The sequence below is a fragment of the Malurus melanocephalus genome, unplaced genomic scaffold, assembly GCF_030028575.1.
Source record: "Malurus melanocephalus ecotype Western Australia unplaced genomic scaffold, MMel_1.1 scaffold_424, whole genome shotgun sequence".
Taxonomy (NCBI): domain Eukaryota; kingdom Metazoa; phylum Chordata; class Aves; order Passeriformes; family Maluridae; genus Malurus; species Malurus melanocephalus.
Genome location: NW_026623656.1, coordinates 331,638 through 351,958, shown reverse-complemented (window position 1 = coordinate 351,958; position 20,321 = coordinate 331,638). Strand labels below are relative to the sequence as shown.

At 47.7% G+C, this 20,321-nt stretch overlaps 1 protein-coding gene across 15 annotated transcripts in view; it reads right to left on the bottom strand.

Moving 5' to 3' along the window:
- Window positions 1–20,321, bottom strand: part of ZNF618 (zinc finger protein 618) — a 115,999-nt gene that overhangs the window by 20,307 nt on the left and 75,371 nt on the right. For 8 of the 15 annotated variants that reach the window (XM_057379798.1, XM_057379808.1, XM_057379806.1 and 5 more), the window contains 7 exons: window positions 19,816–19,905; window positions 18,395–18,430; window positions 17,557–17,634; window positions 16,497–16,586; window positions 9,072–9,287; window positions 5,627–5,710; window positions 4,480–4,536 (listed from right to left, as the gene is read on the bottom strand). In XM_057379798.1, coding sequence (XP_057235781.1) covers window positions 4,480–4,536; window positions 5,627–5,710; window positions 9,072–9,287; window positions 16,497–16,586; window positions 17,557–17,634; window positions 18,395–18,430; window positions 19,816–19,905 — 651 coding nt within the window. The remainder of the gene's footprint in view (window positions 1–4,479; window positions 4,537–5,626; window positions 5,711–9,071; window positions 9,288–16,496; window positions 16,587–17,556; window positions 17,635–18,394; window positions 18,431–19,815; window positions 19,906–20,321) is intronic. The other 7 variants (XM_057379799.1, XM_057379814.1, XM_057379800.1 and 4 more) reach the window with 5 other exon arrangements.

Here is a 20,321-nt window from a genome sequence, read left to right as displayed (position 1 = left end):
TCTTCCAGGGCAGAAGAACTTTTTTTGGACAGAAATTTGGCAGTAGCCACTGCTGAGTGGGGCCTTTCACCTGGGTGCACAGTGGGACCTGGCACCAGAGTGTAGGAGCAGGACCTGAACCCCTGGTGCTGCAGCGGGAGCTGTGGGGGGATCCAGCAGCCATCAGGTCTGGTCCCAGCACCCCCACACTGAGCTTCAGGAGAGATTTAGTCACAGGTTTAACACTGATTTGCACTCTGCCTTTTGGTGCTTCCCATAAAACTAAAGGTTACTTCTGCTCAGCTGCCAAGCTAGAAAGAGCTGCTTACTGAAGGGACCATACTGCTCAACACAGGGTAAACACCTTGGGTTTATSTGGCATGTGATCAATGAGACATTTCCAATTATCCTCCCTCTTTAACGAGTTCAATGCTACAGCTGGATAGGAACTAGGAACCATAATATGTTGTAGGGTGGCTTATGGGCATTTGCACTTGCTAAATCTAAGTGCTTTGGAGAGGGACTTGGGACAAGGGATGGAGGGACAGGACAAGGGGGAATGGCCTTAAGCTGAAGGAGGGCAGGGTTAGGTGGGATATTGRGAAGGAATTTTCCCYTGKGAGGGTGGKGAGGCCCTGGCACAGGGTGCCCAGAGAAGCTGTGGCTGCCCCTGGATCCCTGGCAGTGCCCAAGGCCAGGCTGGACATTGGGGCTGGGAGCAGCCTGGGACAGTGGAAGGTGTCCCTGCCCATGGCAGGGGTGGGACTGGATGGGATTTAAGGTTCCTTACACACAAACCAGTCTGGGATTCTACGATTCTGTGACCTTAAGTGAGCTGCATGCACAGAAAAATAAAATGCAGCACTGAAAAAATGTTCTGCTTTTAGAAAAAGTGATTCACCAAGAAGAAATCTAGTGCACAAGATCAGGAAATGACAGACCAACAAACTTGCTGAAAATCTGGCTAAATACATGTTTAAAATCTAGTCCTGTGTCCTTTAAATCCTGACAACTAGAGATTCTCAGGCTTTTCCAAGAATTTTTACTCTAAATCAAATGTAGGAAATAAGTTTTTTTTGTCTCAGTCTCAATTCAGCTAGGCACGAACTGATTGAAAAAAAGAAGACATTTCCATTGACCCTCTCCCCAGTCTGGAAAAAACAGTGCTGGAAAGCAAAGCTTCCCTGTGTAAATAGGAATGAAAAGTGTTGACATTTTAAAAACTGGAAATGCTAAAATTTGTAGCAGTGGAAGTTCTGACAGTAATAGCTCCCTAAAGCAGCAGATGAAATTGAGACATATTTATACAGCTTAAATCAACCTCGAAAGTTCAAAATATTTCCCAATTCCCTATATAATTTCAACCCTTCTATTTCACATTTGTAACACTGAGCAAGTTCAGACTTCAACAAACACTGACAATTTCAATTAGATTTCCCCTTTGATGGCTGTATTTGAAGGTGTTGAAACTAAAGAGTTTTTTTCCTCCTTATTTGCTTTCTTTTTTTTTCTTGAATTCTCACAGTTTCCTTAATCCCTCTCAGCCTTYGTTTTACTAAGGAGTCATCCATAGTGTCCAAAACAACAGATCACGCTGCATGAGGYTGTAAACACTGGTTTAGAGATGGTTATTGTCCCTGAGGAAGGCCCGTCCCTGTCTGAAGGCAGAAGGGCCCCAGTGCTTACAGAGGGCCCGAGTGCAGGGCTCAGCCCCAGCCAAAGGCTCCTCTCCTGCTCCAGCCACACACGGAGGAAAGGGAAGGCAGAACCTTCACTATGGAACACAGCACTCAGCTCAGCCCTTTCCTGGAGATTTCCCTAGCYATGCACAGGCTGATCAGCACTGCCTTTTACATTGCACAAGCTGGCCTTGAAATATTGTTTGGCCTCTTGAGAATCTAGCCCAGAAAACCCCAGTGTGTGTCAAGACTCGGCAGAATGACCCCCACCAGGGAGTGTTTCCTTGAAAGCAGCTTTATGGCACCTTAAGGAATAACAGCTTCTGCTGTTCCTCCCAGTGAGCCAATTCCATGTTTCAGGATCAGGTCATGGCATTGCTTTCTGGACCTCCCTTAGCTCAGCAATGAATGAACACAAGCTCCATGTGACTTGGGACCTCTGTTGCCTGTGCTCCCAAGGCAGCACAAAGGAGCAGTTGGAACATTTTCACAAGATGCYATTTTTAAAGCACTGTGAAACTTCCAGGTTTCATCAAAAGGCAAGTTCAAGTGGCTGTGGAGACACTCTTCCTGAGTACAAAGGACACTCTCCAATCATAATGTGGGTGACAGCTCGAGTCTTTCACCCACTCCCTGTCTCCATCCCACCCCACTCGGAGGAGACAAACCTGGGACTCAAACCAGCCCCAAAGCAGTGTTTGCCATGCAGCACAGAGCTGCTGTTTCATGGGCAGCCAGATGCCAGGTGGCACARGTAAGGATGCCAGATACCTTCATTCACTATGACAAGGACTGGGGCTGTGCACAGGGAAGAGACATCTGAAGTCCAACATTTTCCATTCCAGTTCTGTTCTTATTCCCTCCAGGACTCCCTTCAGCACTCTGGTGTATTTTAGGTGGCTTTGGTTGCTGACCTTCCTGCTCAACTTGTTCTGCCCCTCACTCCAGATATGAAGGGCTCTGTGCCACTGTMACCAGGATGGTGACACAGGGAAAAAGCAGAATGTCCCCAGCTGGTGGGCTTAAAAAGCTCCTGCTACTCTYTTTGGTATCGCTGTATCTGGGCCTGTGACACAAAAGGCCCATCCACAGAGAGCAAGAGCCATCACACATTTATCAAGGCCAAGCCACACAACTCTTGGCTGCTCAGCTGGGACCTACATTTACCTCCCAAACCTGGTGACTGTTCCTTACAGCAGCAGTTTGGTGACAAGCAAACAGCAGATGGGAGTGRGAGGACGGAAGTGTCCGTCCTTATGTCATTCCCCACCACATTATCACCACCTGCTTCCCTGCTTGGGAAAATCTGCTGGCTGGAGCACAAGAGAGGACAAGCCAACAGTGCCAGAATCACCCGAGAGTTCCCATCCCAAATGTGACACTGAGCCACATGGTGTTTGTCCCACCCACTGAGACACAGCCATGGAAAGGAGGAAAATGGAGAGGCAAGGACATGTCAGTTCTTCCAAAAGGCAGTGACTGAGGGCTCTGCCTTGGACACCTGAGCACACAGAGCTTTCCATGGCCTCTCTGATCACAGGGACACTCACAGTGACTGCTGAGGCTCACCCAGGCTGCTGTCAGTGAAGTCACTGGGACTGACTCCTGAGAATTGGCAGGAATAAAAGGAGAAATGGCTTGGTGCAAGGGCTGGAAAAGAGCACTGAATGGGACATGTAGGAAGCAGCATAAAAATGGAGCCAAAGGGGGAAAACAGGGCTGGGGAAGAAGAAGGATGCAGGATAGATAGGAAAGGGAAAAAGGAAAGAAGTTTATACATCCCCATGCACCAGCCTGGATTTGAGGAGCATGTCAGCTGCTTAATGCAGAAAGGAACTGCTTCCAACCAGAGCCCAACTCCCCTCAAACCAGTCCTGGGCAGCTCATGMGAGTTCCTCAGGTTTCTTGGCTCAAACAAAAGCTAAGGTGAGCACCTTGCAACTCCCTTGCAGCCTGCCAGGGCCTCGACTGAGCCCCTAAAATAAACTGACACTACACATGGTGCAGACAGAAACACTACCCACAGCGAAATAAGATGAGAAAATCACATGAAATTTGCTATTCCACTTGTACAAATTTCTGTCTTTGTTTTGGTTTTTACTGTGAACTTTCACTCATGTGCTTAAATGTTACAGTCCAGATAGAAACAGATTGAGGATGATGTGAGCTGTACAAGGAGATGGCATGGAGAACCTGGGAGATGTGTTACAGCAACAGTGGTCAGTATGTAATAGTTCAGAAAAAAATGAAGTCTTGGGCTATTCGGTACAGCCAYTCTTTGTGTGTGTTTCTTGTTAGTGTTTCCTGGACCCCCTCCCATGCTACAGGTTCATCTCCCCTCCTGCAAAACTTGACAAGAGGAGGTTTGCAGCCAGTGGATTTTACAGTGCAGCTTTCTTGGCTTCAAGAATGAACTGTCTRATAGGAAGGAAAATACTTCTGCCTTCCTTTGTGGGCTCTACAGGGTTTGACAGGAATAAAAAAGGTACAATCCCAGGCTGCTGCTTTCCAAGGGCTCCAGAGGAGTGAGTGCTCCAAGTGGTGTATTTACATTTATTGTTGTGCACTTAAAGGCTTTGAAACCCTTCCAAACACTCACAGTACCCACAGAAGACAAGATATGAGCTGCTGAGAGGCAAGTGCCACATCCAATTTGTGTCCCAGGCTGGGAACTTGGGCAGTCAGTGCCGACACTGCCCTGAGCCGTGTCTGACAGCCAGGCTGGGCTCACTGACCAGGSCTTTGGCAGCCCCAAGGACTCCTGACTGCCCAGGAACAGGACTAAGGAGTACAAGGGCCTGAAACACACAGACAAGCTCACCTGATGGGTTCTGCTTACACCTCTTTTCTTTAGGTTTTTCTGTCCCCGAATGACCAGCTGCAATTGTGGTGAATGATGGATTAGTAAAGGATTGTTCCCCAAAACACAACATGCAGTATTTTAGCAACAAACAACATTTCTCCCCATTCCACATCACCCATTCTGCTACCACACATGGTTTTTCAAACACCACATCCCTGCTTTTCAACACAGTTCCAGATGGCCCTTTGCATGCTTCTGAGGCAGATGTAACCTGCTCCAGGGAGATATCCCACCCCTTACCTGTCCATTCCAGCCAGAGGCATTGCTAACACCACATATTCTGGCTCTCTTGGATGGGGAATGGAGGGAGGCCAGGCTTTTCTGCTGGCATGTTATTTATMTCTGCAGCAAGATGCCAAAATTACATTTTATCCAGTCTGTCACTTGTGCTTCAATAAGGGAGCATAAGGCAAGGGCAGTGGCCCACTGGAAGGCAGGGCAATACACAGGCAGGATAAAAACCTTGCACAGAAAACTCTGTAGATGGTGAACCTGAACAAAGTTGTCCAGGCCAATGTTTATGTTCAAKTTACTACCACTTGGACTTTGAACTGCAAAGAAACTGCACAAGTGGAGGGGATTTTCATTCCTTCTAGCACATGTATTCTGGCTCCACATACACACCTATGGTTCACTGTGTCCTCCATGCAGTGAATCCACAAACAGCTGGACACTGGTTACAGGACATTTAAATTAACYGTCACACTCAGCATCATTGTGACCTGCAAGCTGCTGTTCTATCCACAGTCCTCAAATTTGTGCTTGTTGCCAATGGCTTTGCTTGAGCAGGACTGCAGACTGCACTGATACACAGAGACAGCATCAACACTACTGGATCTCCATCTTTCCCCACRGCTTTGCTCCCCCCTGAAAAATCTATGCTCAAGCATCTGATTCTTGGCAGCAGGATTCCCACATCACCTGTTTTACAGGGCTGGAGTGCAAGGAACCTGGGGAGGAGGAGAATAAGGCACTACTCCAAGAGGGTTGGCTCCCTGTGAGCTTAAACAAGGTGCCCCAAATACACCAACATTCACTGAGCACAGCTGAATCCTGCTTGGACAGGAACATGGAAGCAGCAGCACAAAAGGGTCATCACACTTACCACTGGAGTTCTGAGAATTGCTGTTGGTTTCCTCAAAGTTGTTTTGCACTTTGCCTTCCACTCTTCTGCTGAAAGCACTTTCTGCTGGGTGGAGAACAAAGCAGGAATGGTGACTGGTCAACACTGGATRCAGAACCAGGCAGACAGGAGGCAAGACATGCTCCTGTGCCACATAATCACAGACCCTGAATACAGCAGAAAGGTCAAATACCTCATTTTGGAGGCAAATGGGCCAGATTCAGTGAAGGGATAACAGGTGGGTATTTTTCTTGAATGCCTTCTGGCTGAGGTGGCCTGGATTGGCTCTTAGGGAGCCCATGAACACCAGTCCTGACTGAACCAGAAAGGTCATGGCTTCCTCCCCTGCAAAAAAACCCAACCCTTATCTTACTCTTCCTTAAGGCAACAAGCAGCCCCTACAGCCTGTGAGCACAGGGGAGATCTGTCTGAGCCTAAACTCGGGTCCTCATCACCAGAGCAAAGTGTCACCCACCTGCATTCCCTTCCTACACACCCTCATTGAAGCAGAGGCCTGAAGGGCTGTCTCAGAGCCCTCCCACCATGTCTGCCAAGGTTGTGGAAGATCCTCTGGCTCAGTGCTTCCCAACAGAGTTCTTGTTCCCAGAGCCCTCCCCAGGGCCAGGCAGGTAGGCCCTGCTCCTGGTAGGGCAGTGCTCTGCCACTTCAGCCACAGCACAGGGCAGCTTCCCATGAACGGTCCTGGGAGGGCTCCTTCCATGGGCACAGGTAATTCCCAGCCCTGGCAGTGGCCACGGCGTCCTGATCTATCACTGCACTGCACAGCTCAGGGGCCTCCCACCCTGCACAGGCTGGTGTCTTTTAGCACAAGCTCAGCAGTCTTATCTCACTCTGAGGTCTTATCTCACTCCAYCAGGTTTGCAACATCTGGGCAAATGCAGTGACTCAAAAGGACAAACCAGATTAAAAAAAAATGAACCAGCCGAAGCAATGTGTGTGGCTTGTGCTGGCTGCCCTGCACACCAGTATGGAGTCACCTAAGGGGTTCACGTGGACATGGGCTGGCCTGGCTCTGCTGGGCTCAGCCTGCAGACTCGCCAGGGCTGGGAGCACAAGTCTTTCATTCAGGACTGATGGGGACTCTTGGAAACTGGTGCTAGATCATGATTTCATTCCAGATACCTGCAGACCACTTGAGTGGCAGAGCCCCGGGTCCCCACAGGCTCCCAGGGCTGCAGTGTGGCTCACATGTGGGCTTTGGGGCTACCAGAGACCTGAATCACATGAAGAGCTCAGCCCATGGACTTTGGCCCAGCCAGTCCTCAGTAGATGCTTAAGTTCTGAGCAGSCTTCTCAAACTTTCAATCAACTACACTCCTGACTCCCTCTAAAATTCAGGATAACAAGCAAAYGTGGTAACCAAATCAAACAGAAACACATAGAACAGGGTTCAAAAAGAACTGGAGACGTTATCTATCCATGCCACTTGACATATAAATAATAGGAATGAGAGGCCTTAAGTAACAGGAAAATCAGATGGTACAGTAGAAAAAGAGAGCATGACAAAACAGTTTGGGTCAGTCCGCCCTTCCCAAGAGACCCAGATTCAAGTGCTGGCTTATGTCACAAGTGGAGGTGAGTCTGAGGTCTACAAAGACCTTTGTAAAAATTTTGCATGGTGGTTTTGCCTTCATCCCTTAACTTCCCCCTCATCCCCTCCTCAAGTCTGGCAGTAAGAAAAATYTGGTTTAATGCATCTGCTTGCTTCTACTGTGCCCTCCCCACAGAGAGGGCAGCTCACACCTGCTCTCTTTCTCCTTGTATTGGAACCTTTAGAATGTGCTGTAAAATTATCTGTATGGACCAGGTCAGTGCCACTCTACCAAGGGTCTGGGCAAACCCTGCCAGGGCAGTGGTATCCCAGCACGTCTGCAGCTATCCAGGCTCAAATGGAATGTCTCTAATTCTAGCACTTGGAAGTCATTCCTTCTGTCTTCCTGACAGGTGTTTTGGTCAATGTGTTTGGCCCAGGAATTCCAGAAGCCCTAAGATTGCTTTTGTAGGAGACACAGCWCCCATAAAAAAACCCCAGAAATGATAGCACTGTCAGATGGGTGGGACCCCAGACTAKGATTAGTTTCTTGAAGCTCAACCTACCAGGCTGAAGCACGAGCAATGCCCTCCTCTGTAGAGGAAAGCAACAGTGCTGAGTTTTTACCCAATGTTCTGACATACTTTTTCCTTGGGTGGGGTAAACWGCCTTTACAAAAAAAAAATCTCCCAGTTCCCACTTAGATTACTCTGGCCCAGGAAGGCTCACATTTTTTCCAGTTTTGTGAGAGACATGAATAAGTTGTTGCAAGTTTAAGTAAATAATGAAAAAGGCCTTTCAGTTTTAACTCCTGACTTGGCTGAACTGGGTGGACCTCAAATTAGTAAAAACATCATGTRAGTGTTTAAGAGGTGCAATACCAACACAGAATCCCAGGATTCCCAAGCTTTAGGAAGACAGGCTATTCACTGCAAGCCCTGGCAGCTGTCGATGTGTGTTATCCAACAAAACTCATCCATGGTCAGCATCCCATGGACTCTCTGACCACAGCCACCTYTTGTACTCAGCATCTGTCCATGCCAGACATTTTAGGGGTGTTTAAACCCCAACAGATTTACCAGCCCTACTTCTCCACCAAGATGGAATATTTATCCATCAGTACTTAAGATAGTGCRTGCCAGCTGACTGCATAAGGCACACTATGCCCCATATCCTATTTATTAACTGATACTTTTCAGTGTTCTTTGCTTTCTTTCTTAAGTTTTGTGGTTTTTTTTTTGTTTGTTTGTGGTTTTTTTTTTTGGTTTTTTTTTTGTTTTTTGTTTTTTTTAAGGTTTGATCTTGTTTGGAAGGAGGAAACTGGGACAACGAGAGGATCAATCCTAATGTGCATTTTCTAACACCTCAGTAATGGTTCTGTAGCACTGATTTTGCTGTTTATCTCTGGGAAGTTCCTGTGGGGAATTGAGCACTGTGAAAACACCTCCACTCCATTTCACTTCCAAAGGCACAGGCCTAGCCCTGGTGAAAACATCACCTTGAGTGAAATAAACACTAAATGCCAAACAGTGCTGAAAACCAAACAAAAATCCCCATTCCTGACAAGCCATTACACCAATCCTTGTCAGGAAGCTCTCCTCAGTTTGTGACACCAGGATTTGAAACAGGGTCTTTTGCACYTGTGGTTATCATGATGCTTAATATAAACAACTTGTCACTGGTAAGAGATTATAAAGACCTACTGATGAGGTACATTTTTACTTATAATGTGCCAATTCCCTCAACTGCTTCTGGAAGCAGCTTTTCTGGGACAGTCATGGAYGGAGCAGACTGAGTTCAGAAGGGTCAAAAGCCTACCCAGAGCAGGACTGAATACTAAGTAGTTCAGAAAGTTGATAGAAAGGCAGTTGGTACCTGTGATGGCCTTGCTTCCTTGGGATCCAGAATTTGGAGTGCGGAACATCTGGGATTGGGAGGCGGGTGAGACCCCGGAGGGGGTGCGGTGCAGGAGGGTGGAACAGCGGTTTATGGACGCCGGAGATTTTTTGCTGGACTGGCTCGTCTGTGTCTTCACTGCCACGAAGAGTGGAGATCGAGAGAACTCTGGATATGAACACTCAGAGCTAGTGCCTGCACAGTCAGGGAGATCCCAGAGCGTGGGCCTGCTGGAGTTGCTGTCTGACAGCCACGCTCACCAATCCCTGCATGGAGCTGCTGCAGATCCACTGATCCCATGGGACACAACTGGGCTCCCCCCTCACCCGAGGGGACATTGGTGAAGCTGTTAGTTCCCTTCCACACCTCTAACTGCCACGTCACCAACCCACTCCTCAACAAGAATCACCCCATCCATCCAGGATTACTGTACGCCTGCCATGGCCTGGCTGGGTGCACCTGCAGCTCTGGCCTCTATTTCTATGGACTGAACTTGGGGAGCAGATTTCTGTACTACTCCAACTCTGAGCAGGGAGAAGTTTACATCTTTGTTCCTTGAGCCTTGAATAAATCCTAGGGATCTCCAGCTACATTCCTTGTCTCTTCAACCAAATACAAAGGAAAGGATGCTGTTGGAATGGAATGGAATTAGGAGGCAGAGTGAGTAAAGGCCTTTGATCCCCATCTCTAGACTGGTGACGTGTGGAGAAATTCTGAATATTACTGGGATATGCTCTTTGAATGCATCATTTTGGTCTCTGCAACACACAGTGAGGGTCATCAGGAATTTTCAATGCCAAAAGTCAGGAGGACAGCCCTTTGTCTGGGCCACATGGATCAAATAAATTCACCACAAAAATGTAGAAAACTGTTTAAGAACCCCCTTCATTCCTAAGGGGCTTCTCCTGTGGTAATTTGGATATGTCTCCTGAAGCCCCAGTCCCACTCCAACCACCATCTGCCATGAAAAATCACTAACAAAGAAGGTTCACATAGCCCACAGCCCCAGCTCCCCACCAGAGATTTCTACAGTGATCCTGAGGGACAACAGCAGCACCTGCCCATCCCACACCGTGTAACTGAAAAGTGCTCATCCACACAGAGCAGCTCCCAGTGGAACACYCTGGCAGCACCACAGCCTGACTCTGAAACAGGGGAGGAGAGAAATCCTGCCAGGCTGGGACTGGATACTCATCTCCAAAATCACAGGAGACTTCACAGACCTTGACTGTGACTGTCTCTCATCTTCATCAGCATTGGGGAGTGTGTACATTCAGAGGGGTTTATAATCCCAGGATCTTTGTTTCACTTGCTCTGACACATAGCCCCAAACTGACATTTCCTTACATGATCAGTGCAGTTCTGCAGGGGATTATGCACTGGTTTTCTCACAGTTTAGATCAGGATACTTCTCCTCTGCTTGGGCTCTGGCCAGATAAATAGGCAGGAGGCTTGTTTTGCTTTCTATACTGCCTTGCAATCTCCATGGATAATCCTCCTCCAGCTGCTGCCAAACTGCCAGCAAAAATGTAGTCAGATATGGAAATTTCCTGCTTATGGATCATGTGCCTCCCATGAGGGCCATTCCCACCAATTGCTGCTTTATTCCTCATCAATACCACAAGAAGCAGCCATCAGCCAAGTCTTCAGTGCCAGACACCAAGAGCATCACTGCACATCCTCTGCAGCCCAGATGCTGCTCTGGGACCTGAAGACAAAAGTCTCAATGCTATGCTGACCTCCAAAATTTCTTCTTCATCCTCCCAAATTAAACAAATAGTATGCCTTCCAATTGAAACCCCACAGAGAAGGCTGCTCCATCTGACACTAGGCAGAGAGTGTTTGAGCCAGCAATGCAAGACACACAAAGGAATATCAGTTCTGGCAGTTTGRAGGAAGCTAACAATTCACTGGGAAAAAATGTTCAGTTTGAAGTTCATTAGATGCCAAATTCCTTTTCAAGAGTGAGCAACAAAGGTAGAGACCTACACACAGCTCCTCTGCTCAACTCTGGAAAAGTCACCTTCAGTTTGGAACTCAAGGCCTCAGGCTGATGAAAAGGCCAAAATGTTCYGAGAAATGAAAATCCTGAGTTGCTGAATAGCCACAAAAACCTCCTGCCTCAAAATCTGCAGCAAGACTGGAGACAGTACAGTGGGCAGATGAGCTCATAACTGCTGCTACAGAGCTTTTTAAACCTTCTCAGAAAGCAGCTGAGACATGTCCCAGAGGAAGATGGAATSATGTGGAGGGTGATTCTCACTGAATCATCTCCAGTCAGTCAACTCAGGGCTTGGTGTTGCAGCCCTGCAGAATGGCCCAGGGTGTGCTGAAGGACACACARGATGCAGGTGATGCTGACAACATGGGGACTCCAGGCTGGCAGCAGGAAAGGCTTGGTCACTGCTGTGCCTGCTCAGCACGGCAGCAGAGCAGCTGCCAGGGTGATGCTGGGGCTGGAAGGACTGAGGTACTCCTTGGGCAGGAATGAGGCCTTTCCCAGGGAATCACGAAGGCAGGGCCAGCTCTCAGCTCCTTCCTGGCCCAGGGCTGGTGCCTGCCCTTACCAAGGGTGGAGAACAGAATGCAGAATACTCAGAGGAGACAAGAGRATAACCAAGGGCCAAAAACAGCAGAGCTTAGAAACACAAGTCACTCTGATTTAGCCAGGGGTTTGAGAGCAGGCTATGCCAGGTCTAGAAAGGGCAGAAATTTGGTAACTTCATCCTCCTTCATTGAGCAGATAAGGTTATAAATAGGATCCAGTGTCTGAAAGCTACAGCTGGCTATTTTTAGTCTTAATTTAGTAGAGGCAATAATTCATCAAAGTAATTACCTTATGAAATTGCTGTATTTTCTGTCACTCAAAAGCAAGATTAGATGTCTCTCTAAAGCATATCTCTGTGTGCAATACAATCAAAGCAATCCTACAGAATGTTTCTCCAGGCAGCCCAGAGATCACAGCGATCCCTCCTGGCTTTCCTGTGAATGGCAAGCTGTGGCAGCAAGGAGAAAACCTGGCACATGAATCCATACACTACCACGATGTGCCACCAAAGCAGGGACCAGATTGTTTCAGCAACACCACTTTTTCCAGGTAAAGATTCTGGTTAATAATTTGTGTATGRTATTTGTTTAGAAAAATCTTGTCAGGATGGGTAAGGAACCATTTTTATGGTTCAGATGGAATTACACTATCTCCTGTGAAGAAAGGACTGTCTTTACTCAATATATTGGAAAGTGATTCCTTAGTAATGTCCTGAAATKCAATACTCTGAGCAGACACCTTGGCTATGCCAAACAGGTCTTTCCACAGGAAAATCCCTCTGCTCAAACTTATCAATTTTTTATGTGTGTCTTACACACAAACAGGTGGAGTTTGTTGCTAAAGCACTGCAGGATCAGAGTGGGAAAAGCACCTGAACTCAGAGATTTCCCTCACTGAGCTGGAGGAAGCAAAGACGCACCATCCAACTGGAATCCGGAGCTGTTTTTTTTCTTGGTTAGGCAGGATCTGTGAGGAAACCAGCTGCACTACTAAAATGGCAGCTGCCTKTATGAAACACTGCACTTAAGCACTTCGATGAACAAATTGTATCCAAATTGATCCAAATTGTATTCCCATAAGGAAAGGAATTGAGCAGCAAGCCACTATGAACTTCTTTGAGCATCTCAAGTGTCAGGGTGGGTGGAGGTCTGCCTGCTCCCTGCAGAGCRAAGAATGATCTCAAGGATGTAAGRGAAAGGTCTTCAACAGCCAGGGCCYATCCCCCAGACCCTGAGAGAGGTGAGAAAGGCCCAGAGGTGACAGCCAGCTTCAACTATGAGACCAGATCACCAGGAGGTTCATGGCAATGAGATAGATGTGTGGTCAGGTTGGGAAGTGAATCCACAGGTCAGCAGCAGGACCAGCTCTGCTGATGCTRATCAGGACCAGTGATCCTCAGGGAGGTCTAGAGAGCCCACACAGGGTTGACATCACGCTGGGAAGGCAGTTGTGAGTTGAGGTGCAGATCCATGGGATCCACAGCCAGGCATGGGCGTGCCCACGGCTGAGCTGAGACCAACATCCAACCAGAGCAGCTCAGGCAGGGTCTGTGGCTCAGAGCTGGGCTGCAGCAGCAGTGTGGCTCTGGGCGCGGCCCTATGTGGGGCTGCTCAGGTACTGTAAGAGCTCTGAGTGCTCTCGGGGCCCTGACATCACTTTAGATTTCCATCCTGGAACCAGAGACATGGAGAGCTGGCTTTACTGCTCTCTCCCCATACTGCCACAACCTGAGAGCCTGAGGCCTTATCTGCAGGCACCAGGATGAGGTGAGTGCACGCTCCTGAGCCTGACTCACCAAACTAAATCCTGCTCCTGGTGGAATTATAACCAGTTCACATCCCCAGTGCATCAAGTTTTCTCTGTGCTTCAAATTCATCACAGAGTCACACAATCATGGAATGGTTTGGATTGAAAGGGACCTCAAAGATCTTGTTAACCCCCCTTCCAAGGGAGGACACCTTCCACTGTCCCAGGCTGCTCCAAGCCCCATCCAACCTGGCCTTGGRCACTGCCAGGGATCCAGGGGCAGCCACAGCTTCTCTGGGCACCCTGTGCCAGGGCCTCCCCACCCAGTTCCTAACTGGATATTAGGAATTTCTTCACAATATCCCATCTAATATCCCTGCCCTCTGCCCATGTGAAGCCACTCCCCCTGTTCTGTCACTTCATGCCCTTGTCAATAGTCTCCATCCTTCTGAGCAATCTCAATAGCCCAGCCACAAGCAAATGTGGCTCAATGAGWTCTATCTTACAGAAAAGCCAAAGCCTGAAGGAGGGCAGAAATGCCTTTGAACCCTCTCCCATGAATCTCCATTCAGATATGTTTCTAACACTGGGACAATGAATGTGCCTACCATCCACCTTTTTTTTTGGAAACAGCCTCTGACAGCCTTCTTTAAAAGAGTCAACACGTTGACAGAAATGGCATAAGAATAGGGATTTTTAAAGAGTCATAGCCCAGTTCTAATTTTATGAAAAAGCCCCTACTCCTTACTCAAAAAAGGAAACTTTTGAAGGAGACATTTGGCATTAACAATTCCAGGGAACCTCACAGCAGAACTCTTTTCCAGACAGCARCTATCCAGCAGCACTGACCAAAATTTATCCTGCAAGATCCTATTGAAGCTGCAGGATATCATTCCTTGTTTTAGACCATTTTCAACGACTTTTTATTCACTATGACAGAAAACCAGAAACACAGGGTCTGGAAGGGAAGCTTGCACTCAAGCAGAGACCCAGAAAGCTGAATTGGTGATGCTGAAGGAGTTTCCTCATCCATTCCCATTATGAGTAATTTTTCCTTATAAACATAAGGATGAAGCCAAGGTAAAAACACAATCTCAGCTTTACTTCTTTTGACTGCAAGGACCCAAGAAAAGTCAGTTGTGCTCTTCAAAAGTCATGTGTTAACAGCTGCCTTACAGGACCTAGGAACTTGGGAAGAGCCTAAGCAGTAGAAAGGTAGGAGGATGTACTGGCCAGCCTGCCTTGGGAGTTCATTATTCCCTCTCCTGTATCCTCATCAGGGTTAGTGACTTGTCATTGTAAATGATAAATCTTAMTGGTCATGGGAACTAGGAGAGGAAAAAAAAAGGTTAAAAAAAAAAGGAAAAAGAAAAGTTTATGGGGAGRGGGTTAAACCTTATGAAAATATTGTCTTGATCTCATCTTAAGTGTTCTCATGTTTAAAGATATTTGAAAGGACTGGAAACTCATCTGCACAGCTCAGGCACTGCTCATCTAACCTGCAGTAGGGGCAGCTCCTTTTGTTGCAGAAACCATGGTGCAACAATGGCATCAGCCCCAGCATTCAGCATATGCCACCTCCTCCACATGTGGCTCCCAGGAGACCTGTAACACCAGGCAGGACCTGAGCTGCCCCTCTCAGGAGGGAACAACAACAGCTGTGGTTTCTTTTCTGCTGGAAAGCCTGGACTGGAACCAGCAGCTCAGCTGTTACTACAAATAGTTGGGAAGGTGCAAAGGTATCAGTGACAATAAATMCCCTTGAAATGGGAACCATTGGGAAGCTAAGAATTAGCTCCAGCTGAGCAAAGCCCCAGTGCTCACAGCACCTTGCTCCTGAGCTCTCTGCATGKGGAGAGCCCTGGTGTCCGAGGGCCTGGCTGTGGCAGGAGACTGACCCACTGCTGCTCACCAATGGTTTTGCTGAGGGCTGAAAACACCTCAGTGGAGAGGTGGAGCTTTCAGAGGCTGGGAACCCTAGGAATAACTGTTATGGGTGCAATTGTGTGCACCAGGGCAGTTCCTTCAGCAGGTGGCAGATAAAAAGATTAACTTTATGATGATGGTGCTGGACATATATTTTATGCCCTGCACCTTGTACCATGATCCTGGTCCMTATCCAAGCTTCAGAGAACCTGCATGGTAGCTGTGAAGAACCACCAAACCTTAAAAGGGATAGTCTGGTGGACCACATTCCCATAATCCCAGAGGTGCCTCACTACAACCCCTTAAAAACCCCATTCCAGGTGATTTTGGGGCGGAAGGTGCGCGCGCGCCCCCTGCCGGCTGCATCTGAAGGCGGACGAGCTCAGCTCATCCCTCCTCTCCATCATCCCAAAAACCCTGGAACGGGAGACATTCGGGCAAGGAGCGGCCACGCTGGCCCACAGCAAAGCTCAGGGCAATGCTGGGAAACGAGCAGGGAGTTCAAGTGTAARGAACTTCTCTGCATGTTTTTTAAGTATTCAAATCCAGCATGTAGCAAAAATTTCTCTCAACTAGTTTAGTCCATTTTTGCACTTACAATGAATTGGTTGTWAGAATTATATAGAATTGGTCGTTAAAGCCTCCCTTCTGTCTGGGGAGTGCAGACCACAGTGCTGTGCTGAGAACTGTCTTGTCCTGAGCTCCCTGAAAGAAATCCTTTATTGACTGTGTAGTCAATAGTAATAAGCTGCTGAGGTAATTTCTAAGATTCTGAAATCCAGCTTTAATTCATTGCTTGAAATTACTCCCCAGAAATTCTTAAGAAAGATACTTCTTCCCTAAAATGTATGTTCAGTTATTATTTAGAGGAGTCTAAAACTGTTGTGCATCATTTCAGTTAAACAAGAGCCTAAACCAACAAACCCACAAGGAACATGTATGTAGAATTCCATGGGCTRGGGTAGAAGCTCAGATATTCCAGATCTAACAGTCTCCCTGTGAGAGGGGATCTCAGCTCAGCTTTACAGTGCCCCAGTCAGCACATGATCCATGTTCTGCCCACTGCAGTCCCACAGCTCCAGTGGAAGGACCCCAAGAGTGAACTCTGTCCTGTCCTGCTGGTGCTCCCCACAGCCCCAGCAGGTCCCARTCTGCACCGGTCCAGCCCTGCAGCAAATACTCACTGATGGGTGCATGCAGAGCCACGTGCTCTTGGTAGGGAGTGTAGTATTTGTACTGCTTGCCACAGAACTCACACGTGTAATTGCCAGTTTCTGTGAAAGGAAACAAAGACAAAGGTTAGGAAGGAGGGCAGCCCTCTCACACAACCCCCAGTTTCTCTGCTTTTTACAGAGAAACTGTCCAGGTGACACAAACATTCCTCATTGYATGAGGAACTCGCCTGCCCTGTAATCCACACATCTTTTTCCCAAGAAAGGAAACAGTTCAAAACAAAGGGATAGACCATGCATAAAAAGTCCAGTAGAATTGAACAAGCTGCAGAAGATTACCCCCAAAATTACACCAAGTAAGTGTGTGAAACAAAGAAGAGAAGGTAGTTCTAAAGTCTGTGTTACAGATGGCACAGTTCTGTCCTCTGGTTGCAGAAAGTCTGTGATGTATGGACAACAGGAACAGGCAAACCAGGAAACAAGCAGTCAAGTTCAATTATTAGAGAACTTTTATATTGGGATTGTGGAGCTCTCTTGCAGAAGAAGGGGCTTTTCTGGAGTAACTGCTCATTCCTGCTTTGGGGATACTGGAAATAGTTAAGTGTAACCACACGTAGACACCTCCTTCTTTTGTCAGTGCTGGGAGTAAACTACTGACAGCAAGGTGCAAACCAAAGGAAAATCCATGGATAATCAATTGTTTCCAAAATGGACAATTCAGAGAAATGCTTTGGCAAAACCTGGTGCTCTCTCTGTTTCCCTCTGCCCTGTTTGAGGACCTACCACAAAGGCAGTGTGAATGAATCACCTGCCAGCTCTCAGTGCACCTTCAAGACCTCTCTCACTCTGTCAATTTGCTTTTCCCCCGAACTCCCTTCTTCTTGAGCAGAACACATCACAAAGCTGCAGTTCTTGGGCCAGGGCTGCTGGTGTTTGATGCTCCTTTGAACCTGAACATATCTGTGAGCACCCAACCCCTCTGTGTAATGCAGTGCTTCCTGCTTTTTCTAGAGGTACTCCAGCTAAAGGCAGGTGTGACACCCCTGTGCTTTCTCTTTTATTTGACACTTACTTGGCCCAATCTTCTGGAAGGGTTCAGGCTCCTCCTCCTTCACCTCATCGGCAGCGATGACAGCCTGGTCATAGGGGTCTGCAAGAGAAAAGAACCAGAGGACAGCTGACAACACCTCAGCTTTGCCTTCTACAGCACACGGGCACTGAATGCTCCTGCACCTGTAATCACATTTCCATCTGTGACAGGATTGGAAGATGGGAATTATAAACCAAATGACTCTTCTGTCTGACTTGTCCCTCCTTCTCCTCCTCAGGTGCCCCAGGATTATCCCTGCTCCCAGCCCTTGAAAGGTGAAAGGCCTTGTAGGTATTAATGTTTAAAAAACACAGAGAAAAACAGAATGAACACATTGCAAAGGCTGATCCGTATTTCCTGATTTTCTTCCAGGGAAATCTCCCTTCTAATGCTGCTGTACTGGCTGACAGTGTGCACAGCAGGGCAGTCTGCAGGCAAGTCACCTAACAAATACTGACCTGGGACTTGTACCAGCTAACAGCACAAATAGCAACAAAACACAACCCAACCCACTTAATGGAAGAATTTATTTTATGCCTTGAACAARTTACTAAATCACCAAAGACATGAAACACCTGCTTTGTTGATTTTCTGAAGCCTGACCAACTGTATATGCAACAAAAGCCTGGTATCTGCTAGGGCTGGGCATCAACCTACTGGCTGTAGACACYGGGGAGGGAGAGAGGATGCTCCCTGTCACACTGCAATCCCTGACAAAACTCCTTTGACTCTTACAAGTTCAGAATCAACCTGCTGTGTCTGAACTACTGAATGCTTGAAAAGGTTTGTGAAATAAAGGACACAAAGGAGCTCGGCTTACCTGCCCGGTTTTCTGGGGCCCCTTCCACACTAAAAACTAACACAGAATAGAAGAAGGAGGGGAAGAAACAAAACAGAAATTAAATCCTCTTAAATGGTCTTGTTTTCCTCCTGCATTTCACATACTGCTTCAGCATATTTCAGCCCCWCTGAACAAACCAGGCTTTGTGCCCCAGTCCCTCCTCTTCCCAGCAGCATCCTTACAGGACCTAGCTGAGCATGCCCAGCCCTAATACACACAGATGCTCAAGGCCTTTGTTCTCACCCTGACACGGCCCTGGGTGAAGTTCAGGTGCACAGCTGCCTCACCCCTGTGTGTGCTGGAACACACACAGAGAGGACCTGGGACAGTCCTTGCACACACAAGGAGCAGTTTCCAAGCCCTCTTGTGTCCCTCGGCAGAGTTCCTTGAGGCATTGCTGACCGAAGCAGCCATGTTCCCCTCAAAGTGACTGTCAGTGCCACTAATTTCCTTCTGGCTCCCCCAGGAGCGGGGAGGGGAGTTGGCAGTGGTGCTCTGCAGGAGTTGGCRGTGGTGCTCTGCAGGAGAACACTGGCTGTCCTTAGAGCATGTCCAGATGTCCACACCTTCCAGGTAAATACAGCCATTCTTTTGGACAACCATGTATTATGAAAAAGACCTTGCTTTTCTGAGACAGCCCAGCCATTCAAAATTTACTGTTCTCCAAGCAGCCTCTACCTAGAATTTTCCTTGGCCAAGTGAGGAGCAGTACTGACAGGCTTGCAGCATACACCAGGAGGGTCTGAAGCATACATAGGCACTGAAGTGAACAGTTTTAGCTGTTCAGTATGCAGGGGGCAAGCCAGTATGTTGATACTCCATTTGCCCCAATGCAGAAAAAAGAAACACTGCTTCTGGCAGTGGATATCTGTTTCTGTCCGGGTGTCACCAGCCTAGGCCACATCTACAGTCACAGAGGAAAAATTAGCCTTTGAGGGCCACTGACAACTTCATTAGTTCACTACCAATTAACAAGAATGAAACAACATTTCCCAACTCTGAAATCTGAAATATTTCATAGAAAAGTATGTTGGGAACAAACCTATAAATTCAGAAACCAAAAAGCAAYCAACTCCTTCCCAGCAAATAATCAGGCTGACCATTTACCTTGAGRCACTCAGTCCCAGGATCTCCATCCTAACCACACACCTCACTGCAGACAGAACTGCAAGGTCCCCAGGTCCCAGCACARGGTGTTGTTTTGATGACACAGAGAAAATCAAGCACAGCAAGTTCCTTCCAGCAGTGCCTGTAGACTGTGCCTCCACGGCACAGACAGGCGAGCCATGTTGTGCTATGTCCTGCACATCACAGGCCACGTGCTCCTGCAGAACCACAGTTTGTTTCCCCAAAGACTTTTCAGCCTAGTTCAGGGGTCTGAATGTCAAAACGTTACTCACCATCCACAGCATGTAGGTCTCTGTGCTCTTGGAAGCAGCTATAGTATTTATATTTTTTCCCACAAATGTCACACGTGTACCTAAAATTGTCTGTAGGAAGAAGAAAAGAGGACACTTTAGAAACTCTGAGGTGAAAGGCAAGCACTGCAACTGCTCAATCAGACCCCCCCATGCACTGACACATCCCACGTGCTCTGTCAGATCTCTAAGGCACACAGACAACCATTGCCTCACACTGTCYCCCTGTGCCCCACACTATGTGACCTGGGGCATATTCTGATTTCCTCTTCAGACAGCTCTACTCTCCAGAGCAGACTCCACACACCTCCCAGCAATGAGCATGCAGGGCAGCAGGCCCTGCTGACATCTCCTTTGGAAGTTCAGGGCTCAGTAAGCAGGTACTGAGTCAGAATGGGAACAAAGTRGCAGAACTAAACATAGAGTCAATGTATGAGCTGTTACAAACCAAAGCTTTAATATGCCAACTCTAACACGGACTGGATGTG